This window comes from Cetorhinus maximus, chromosome 17 (assembly GCF_964194155.1).
Source record: "Cetorhinus maximus chromosome 17, sCetMax3.hap1.1, whole genome shotgun sequence".
In the NCBI taxonomy this organism is placed as follows: Eukaryota; Metazoa; Chordata; class Chondrichthyes; order Lamniformes; family Cetorhinidae; genus Cetorhinus; species Cetorhinus maximus.
Window position 1 is genome coordinate 55,107,963 of NC_135895.1, and position 9,079 is coordinate 55,117,041.

The 9,079-nt window shown below is 43.3% G+C and overlaps 1 protein-coding gene across 1 annotated transcript in view; it reads right to left on the reverse strand.

Moving 5' to 3' along the window:
* Positions 1–7,107, reverse strand: part of cyp4t8 (cytochrome P450, family 4, subfamily T, polypeptide 8) — an 89,914-nt gene extending 82,807 nt beyond the window's left edge. Inside the window, exon 1 of the mRNA XM_078561246.1 lies at positions 6,576–7,107. Within this exon, the coding sequence (XP_078417372.1) occupies positions 6,576–6,773 (198 nt within the window). The 5' untranslated portion in view covers positions 6,774–7,107. The remainder of the gene's footprint in view (positions 1–6,575) is intronic.
* Between the last annotated feature and the right edge of the window lie 1,972 nt (positions 7,108–9,079).

Here is a 9,079-nt window from a genome sequence, read left to right on the forward strand (position 1 = left end):
GTTAACAGCATACTTAGTCCATAATTACTGCTGATTCACCTCACTGACCCTGAAAATATAATTTTACATTGGTGGATTTTCAGTTTTCACCAATATGACAAAACAATTCCACATATTTTTAATATAATTCTTTTCCTTAAAATAAAAACAGAAAATGCTGGAAAAACTCAGCAGGTCTGGCCGCATCTGTGGGGAGAGAAGCAGAGTTAATGTTTTGAGTCCAATATGACTCTTCTTCATACGTTGCCAGGCCTGCTGAATTTTCCAACATTTTCTGTTTTTATTTCAAATTTCCAGCATCTGCAGTACTTTGCTTTTATTTTACTTTTCATTTAATGTTTGTTTATGATATCTGACCTCCTGCCTTAATCCCATGTGTATGTCACAATCATTTATTTTATTCTAGTTAAAAATGAAGGATAATCACTGCATTTCACTTTCTGGTTTGTTGTCTTTGAGAAAATGTCAGTACAATTGGCCGCTTACCCTGCTTGATGACATTACCATTGCTGGAGTTTCCCTTGACTTGGGGTGCCAGATTCAGACTAACAGCAGGAAAGGAGAATTCCACTCTACAAAGACTGCTAGACCTTTGTGGGCAGTTTTCTTCATGGTCAGCGATGAGTGCCATTACTTCACCACTGACCATGAAATCCAGACCAATAGTTCTTTCATCAACATGGTGATGAAAAAGAAGTGCTGCTGCTTTAAATCATAGCAGCAAAAATGAATCCCAGCAAATTGTGGGTTGTTTTTAGTTGTATACCTATAAAAGACATAAAAGGAGAAGGGAAAATTCAACATTAGAACCAGGAGTTGAAATGTATAAGTTATTGACCAGGGAGCACAAAAATGTTACAAATAGAATAATGGCATTGTTCCTCCCTCTGTCACATTTTCCCAAATCACCATCCCAAACTGCAGCAAAAGATGGTGACACACCTGGGAAACAACATTTTCCAAATGTTTAACCTTGCTTCTTGTACTTGTGCTCTTTAGTGCTGCGGCTTGCTTACCTCAGCCTCAACAACACCTTTTATTTTTGAAAGACAATTTCAATGACCACTTCTTTAGTGCAAATAAGTTAGCACTCTAAAAGTGTTTTCTTTAAATCTGGACATAGTTCCATGTTAAGATGAAAGTAAACAGAAGAAAATAAAAAGACAACAGGCTGGATTTTGTGGTCAATGGTGAAGAAACAGCATTCACCCACTGACTTCAAAGGAAGTGGCCCTCAGCGATCTCTGTGAGGTAGTTCCTCCTAATTCCAATGGCAGTTTAACTCTTCCATCAAGTCCAGAGGATGTCCTGGTGTGCAGCAGCAGTGATGTCAGCAAGCAGGTAATCAGCCAATCACATTCGCACAGTGTTACCATCCCTGTAGCGGCCAATAACTTAAAAAAAGATTTTCCAGCAACCAACAGAAATAACTGGAACACAAGATTTCATGTTTTAAGACTTTTATTACCTCAAACAAACTAAAGTCAACATAAATCAAACATGACTTAACAGGCAACAACTACATCAAACTAAAGAAAAGGTACTTTTGCATTAACTAGCTAATGCAATCAAGGTACATCTTACTTTTGCTGTGCACCGCACTTCTAGCAGATATATAACATAACAAGATCCAGTCCCAAGATATTCCCAGCTTTCCAGCAGTTTCACTTCTCCCTGCCATGCTAGGTCAAATCTTCCAGTATCTTTCGAAAATCATCCCACTCAGCCTGAGTATTCCTGAACTGACCACCACCAACAAGGTCCAGCTTGGTGACTGCTTGGTTCTTAAATCTCCAGAAGTCCTGTCTGTTCCATCTTTTCTCTTTGAACAGAGAACCAGCTCTCATCAACATGCTGCTTGGCTGCCAACACAAGCAGTCTTTCCCTGCTCTTCACAGCAGCATTGTCTCTTTGTCTCTCTCTCTGTGTCTATCTCTCTGAGCAGGTTGGGCCGATACTCATTGGAGTTTAGAAAAATGAGAGGCCATCTTATTGAAACATATAAGATTCTGAGGGGACCTGACAGGGTGGATGCTGAGAGGATGTTTCTCCATGTGGGGCAATCTGGAACTAGGGGGCATAATTTAAAAATAAAGGGTCTCCCATTTAAGGCTGAGATGAGAAGAAACTTCTTCTGTCACAGAGTCATTGGTTTTTGAAATCCTCTTCCCCAGAGAGCAGTGGAGACTAGGTCATTGAATATATTCAAGGCTGAGTTAGACAGATCAACAAGGGAGTCAAGGGTTATGGGGGCAGGCAGGAAAATGGAGATATGACCACATTCAGTCAGCCACGATCTTATTGAATGGCAGAGCAGATCAATGGGCTGAATGGCCTGCTCCTGCTCCTGTTTCTTATGATCTTGCGAGGTCCGGTTGGCCCAGTTGGCTAGCATGCAGTTCAGAATAATGCCAACAGTGCAGGTTCAATTCCCATTCTGGTTGAGGTAGACTTGAGACGTCCCTTTTTGTCCTGCTCCTGTGAGTGGAAGCCAATGGCAAACTACCACTGACAAAAAACTGCCAAGAAAATGGCTCAGGTTGAAGTGTCATCAGACAATGGGCCAAGGACCTGTCTTCAGGAAGGGTGCACATGAATGAATGCAGCTGTCCCTTTTCTCTGTCAAAGTGTGAAAAATATCACTTGATTGTCAACAAGTTTTGACTTGAGTTTTTTTCCCCGTGATAATCAGATCAGATGGGCCCATCTCTGGTCAGAGGTTTAGTGTGATCACCACCCCCACTATCCAAAAAATTCTGTTCACTTTAAGTTAAAAGGAGACATTTTAAAACATAATGGTCTTGTAAAATCCTGCATTCGTAACAATAGGCAGCAAATCAGGAAGTTAAAAGCGCTTACTGTAGATTGCGGCAAGTCAATATAAGTCAACCTATGAAGCTATGAAAAATCCTTCCAAAAATGGAAGCCCACTTATTTGCTGAGTGTAAAATGTGAACTGTTGTTGTAAAAGGTCAAAATTTTGGAATGTGAAAAAAAAACACTGCCAATTCAAATTAAATCAATGTGACACATTTTACTGAATAAATTAATTCTACAAACATACCTTTAACCACAATCAAAACACTTTTAAAGCTGTCAAATTTTGGCATGGAGATCTTTTGGTAGTCTCTGAGCGATCTTGGTCTTCTGCTGCATTTTTGTTATATAAAGTGGCTATACCAAGTAGCTGTTACTCTGAAATCTTTGCTGACCTCAGAGTTTGATTTGGCCTGCTTAAATGCATATATACACACTACATTTCTGGTGACAATGTAACCATTCTGATGATTTTTGAGGACCCATGCCTCTGGTACATGCTTCTTGAGATCAGGCCAGTGGCTGGTCCCTGTTCTCATGGCACATTTTCTCTTGTGCATCTTCTTCAGGGCGGATTCCTTCTGCTTCCATTCTCACACCAGTTTTTCACTAACACCTGCAGCACAGCTCTTTGATCAGTTAGCAAATATCACCACTTTGAGCTTGAAGCCAGGTTCACACCATTGTTTTTGCTGGAGGACCAATTTCTGTTTGTCATTTGTCATGTGCAGTATGCTCTGTGTGGGCATGTCTTAAACTCCCATGAATCTTCTTGGCAATACAGCTCATATTGCCTGTTTGATCTGAAACCCTGATATATTAAGTGAGTAAAACATGCATTTCTGAGGTGAAAAATTGAGGCTGACTCCTAATATGTATAGCATTTCTTAGTAGAAAATGGGGGTTGACTTATATGCAGAGTATAGGCCAAACATGAGTTTTAGCACTGGAAAAATGGGGTCCTCGTATATGTTGGGTCGACTTATACATCACCATCTATGGTATTTATCCTTCCCTTTTTACATTTTCAGATAGTGAAATGAATAGTTACAATTGAACTAAGATAGAAGCTAAATTAAAAATAAACAATCTATTAAAATAAATTTATTATTTCACAAATATAATTTGTAATTTGTGTATGATGGAGAAATTTGATATTCAACAAAGATAAAATTGGCTTCTCAGAGCCAGTGAGGTTGCATAGTGGCAGTTATGAGGTTAGCATGCCATTAAAACTTGGTTACACCTCGCTTAAGGGTTTTTACAGTGTGACTAACAGTTTAAGAGTTGAAATTGTCATTAACTTAATTGAGTTCCCGTTGATTTCAGCCATGGGGTGCTTCAAAAGTGTAGAATCATTGACAGCAGCTTCTGGATTTTCACGTTATTCTGTGCATGTGCGGACTTCAGAATTGTCTGTTTTAGTGGGGTAATGATGGCGAATGCTAACAGTTTCATGGTCAAAAGAGGATCACTGTAAAAATTCAGACCAGTAATAAAAAGAGTGCTGACCGCATGCTGGCCGGTTTCTCTTCAAACAATCAATGAGGGTCGGCATCAGTTGATATTTGCAAAGAGAACTGAGAATCTTTTTAACATTTCTACTTTGGAGTTTGGGCATTGTCATCTATTTACTGCTAGGGTGTATAATCATGGTCAAAGTACAGTAATATATTAAAACAGACAAATTAGAAACTTTATTTCACAAACTTATTAGGCTGAATTTGGGTTGGAGATGGGGAGGGAGTTGGGAAAATAGGGGGGAGTCAATTAGGGCAATTAAGGCCTCACTTTATACCACTGCTGGAGGTTCCATCCCTCCAATGATGGGGTCACTGGGATAAAAGGCTGTAAACCAATCCCTGAATAGGCCCACAGAGAGGTGTCCCCTCCAACCTGATATCCCTACTGCCTTTGAGAGTCTCCAGTGCAGCCCCTCTGTGCTAGCCAGGGAGGTAGCATGTTGAGGTAGCCTCACAATCCTGTGCCAACCTCTCCCGGTGGGCCTGCCAAGGCTCCAGAGCTACCAGCCCTCTGATGGGGTCTGCACCATCAGGTGCTTGTCTGTCTTCCTTGAAAGAACAGTGAATGCAGAGGTAGCCAATTAGAAGGCTGCCCTCCTGAAAAATTGTACTGCCGGTCTCACTGCCAGAAAGAGCAGGCTCCAGAGCCCCAATTGGTCCCAATGTTGGGGTCCCAGAGTCCATAGGAAAACCCAGCCTCGTAACTTTGTAATAAAGGTGGACAATGCAAAGCTCAAAAAGAGCAATGCATAATAGCTCACACTGGACAGTGAAGAGATTGGTTGAGAGTTCTCCAACCATACTGTAATAACTGGAAAACCAATTACATTTGATATTCAAATAAAGAAAATATTAGAACTGTATCTGTTTTCCAATTCAGAAATTTTAGGTAAACACCTTAATTCACAAGCCACTGTTTAGTAAATTTATGGGAAAGAAAGCTACAAAATATTCCTGCAATGACTATGTAAAGAGTACAAACAAAAAACAATCATAAGCTGAAGAAGGCATTTATCCTCCCGAATGAAATTGTTTTGTGGTCAATGGCTTTGCAACTTTTTTGAAATTTGCTAATGAAGTTAACAACCTGTTGGGTTTGCTTTTTGAAGATTAGATTGCACGATAACACTATAATGGCTCACTTTAGAGGCTTACCTTGTTAGGTGAATAACTAGAATTATTATCAAAAAGAAATTATGGCTCTATCTTATTCTTTCAGATCAGTGAGTGAAAAGGGGTACAAAAGGACAACAGACATAGATATAAATGGGTCTGTTCAGTGTCACACTTTGAGAATGGTCTGATGCATTGGGGGATGGCTGGTATTAGTGAAGGTGTACCCCGCCCCCCCTCCCCCCCACCCCCACACCCCCACCCCCCAAACCACTACCTGTCTCCAGGAGTGGAGAAGGGAAAGTTGTAAGTGAGAAGCGAATAAAAAGTTACTTCAGGAATGCCATCTCTGGCAGACTGAGCCGTGGGTGCCAGGAATGAATTAGGTTCAATATATGGGCTACCCTGACGAGAGTGACAATTAACTTCGGGAAAGGGAAGAGCAAGCAGTCGGCCTGAGTTCCGCTCCTGATTCGGGTCCCTGCAGAGAGATGCATGCATTGGAGAAGGCAAGATCGGGTAAGGCTAGCTGACATCCACGTTTGCTCACCACCCAAACTCACATAAGAGTAGTCATTTGGCTGAGTTATGAAAGTACCAGTGGAATCCTATCCACTGGCAGTCACCTCTGTCAAGCGAAGAAGTGTCATTTTGGACTTTTGACACAATCTAGCAGCCTTCGTTTTTAAACTAACCTGTCATCACTACTTGCGGACTATCCTCCAGCCTATTTGACCCCGTCTAGGAAATCATTTGGTGCCTAGCGATAAAAGCAAACCACAGCTAAACACATGGGAGTAATTCAGTGAAAGCAGGTCACCGCTGTTTATAAAGAGGAGAGTGACGACATTATTCTTCTCCTCAGGTTGCTGACCTGTATCTATTATTTTCTGAGTGATGTCAAATGCAGTCAGTTTGGCGTTTCTGCTGTAAAAAAAAACACCCCGGCGCTCATTTCTGTAATCCTTTGGATTGGGTCAATGGTTGTGTTTAAGCATTTAACTACAGTCGAGAAAACAACACCAACACATACCAGATACACAGCCACTTTGCATTATTTATCCTGTCCTATTCAGTCACAAAAAATGGAAATAAACGTCTTGGATGGTAATGAATACCGACCTCTAGTACATGTCCAAACAACCAGTGGGGTGGGGGTCCCGGGAAGGGTTCCAGCGCTCGTATTATCTCCCATCTTCTACGGAAGAGCTTCGCCGTTTTCACCAGGAAGGACACTAAACAAAACACAGCGATCAAGTGAAACAGCCGACAGAGTTCGACGGGGAAGCACAGCGTCTTCAACGCTTCTACAATGGCCATTTGTAGGGGAAGAAGAGCGGATCAAACACAAAGATAAGAGCCCAACAAATCTGATTTCCCAACCACCACGATTGACATTATATGTGACTTTGTCTATAGCCGCGCCCCAACGTCAGTAAATCTGACACCCTCCGCTGTACGTGCTCTCACTCTTAAAGCTAGATCGTCTTAGTGATTTCTAACAGACACTCAATAATTCACCTGCCATCTGCTTATCATTTTTGTGTCATGGAGTTTTGTACCATCAGGAGTCAAAACCAAATGTTGTCTGCAGATGAAGTGGGGATAGAGAGAGAGTGGGCACACAAACTCCTTTAGTCCCCAGTTAAGGCAAGGGGCTAACTTGTAGGACCAGGGTCCCGATCCTGACGCCAGGCTGAATCCAGTTCAGGATCCCGGAGTTGGTCGGGAGCCTGGAGATTTTCCAGGAGGATGCTCATTAAGGAGCCGCCTGTGGAAGTCCCCTCTCCAAGGGCAACGGGCAGGATCCACAATGGGATCCCCTGACGCTCCAGGCAGGCAGCAGCCCCACCAGATGAAATGGGCACTGCTGTTGTAGGTGGGAAACGACAAAGGCACCTCAAGTTGGAAGCAACCTCTGAAGACCTGTAATGTTTGGAGGAATGCCTTTGTGCACTGCTGCCTTTGTGTGTAGTGGCTTGCCATATTCATGTGACCTGGGGCCATCAGGGTAAAACAAAGGCTTTGGGCAGAAGCCATTTTACCCACCACATGAAACATGGTTAAAACAAAAAGCTAAAAGCTACTGCGGATGCTGGAAATCCAAAACAAAAACAGAATTACCTGGAAAAACTCAGCAGGTCTGGCCAGACTGTTTTTGACATGAAACATGGTGTGCAGCAAATTAAGTGAATTTTGATAGCTGGAAGAGAGGCAACTGCTATTAGAAACAGCAGCAAATACGAAAACTGGACTCAGATCAACATGGGGCATTGAGACATCAAGGTCAAACGGTTCACAGGGGCGGACAGGGATATCAGTAACAATCATGCTGGGATCCAGGATTAGAGGGGGAGGAAGGAGAGTGCTCGGTGGAAGGGAAACCTGCACATGGTGCTCTTCCAGCTTAATGGGAAGGACTTCAATGGTGATGGCGGTTGGGAGGGTGGTGGTTTGGAAGCTGGTCCTAGAATAATACCTGAGCACCACTGTATTGCCAGCCAATCCAGTGACGCAGAACATAAATAAGCTCTGAGAAAAATTGCCAGGGGAGGGGTCTAAGGGCTTGTGGGAGGAGTCAAATACTGCAACTTTGGGTTGAGTGATGGGTCACCATACCAGTTTGTGCTTTACCAAATGGAGATCACTCCACAGCTGAGACATGTTAGGGACACTCAAATGCCAATTGAAGGATTTGGGCGCTTTAACTCATGATGCCTATTCTTGCAAGACTCCATCCCACTCTGGGGCCAGATTTTGATTGTGTCCCAATGACCATTTGTCTCTCTCATTGGAAAGTGCAACCCTCAGAAGGATCCTACTGTAAATGGACAATGGCCAAACTATATGCCGAATGCCCCAAAGACCTCCACACCTCAGAGCGAAGAGGTCCAGGCTTTGCATGCCTCCCCAATTACAGTCATTACATCAATGCAAGGTTGGGTTCTAGTGTAATCCAAAGGAGTCAGTTTGTCAGAGCCCTAACTGAGACCGCTAGTGTCTGGCTGCACCCTTATAGATCCAGACCCCTTTCTGAAAGCGCTATCATGCCTGGGACCTTTGCGGGAGCAGGGCTGGTGGGGGTATGGGAGATTTGAGGGGGGTGCTTCCTTTGCTGCTCAAGGCTGTGCTACAGCTGCAAGGAACAATCTGCGACTGCAAAGTGATCATTGCAGGGTTCTGTTCAATCATGTATCTGTTTAAGGTTTCCGCAGGGACGAGCAGGAGTGGAAAATGGATGCAGCAGGCAATGCTCCCTTTTTCATGGCAATCAGGTAACTGAGCGGCCCTGCGATCAGGCAGGGCAAAGGGAAGAGCCTTGCCCTGAGGAACATGAGCCAGTGGGGCCGTATGAAGACCCAGAAGCTGAAGCTGACAGACCCATTCCACGGAGGCTTTTGGCATGACCAAGGATGTACCAAAGACACTTCTCATACTTATAGATGAGAGAGAGACAGTGCCATAGACACCTTCACCTGTCAAGCATGTGGTGGCTCACATCTGCAACAGTCCTCAGGAGGATCTGACTCTGCTGGGACTGGGAGGACATCCATTGCCAGTGGCTTTAAAGGTGACCGCTGCACTCAACTTTTTTGCGAGTAACTCATTCCAGGGCTCCACTTGGG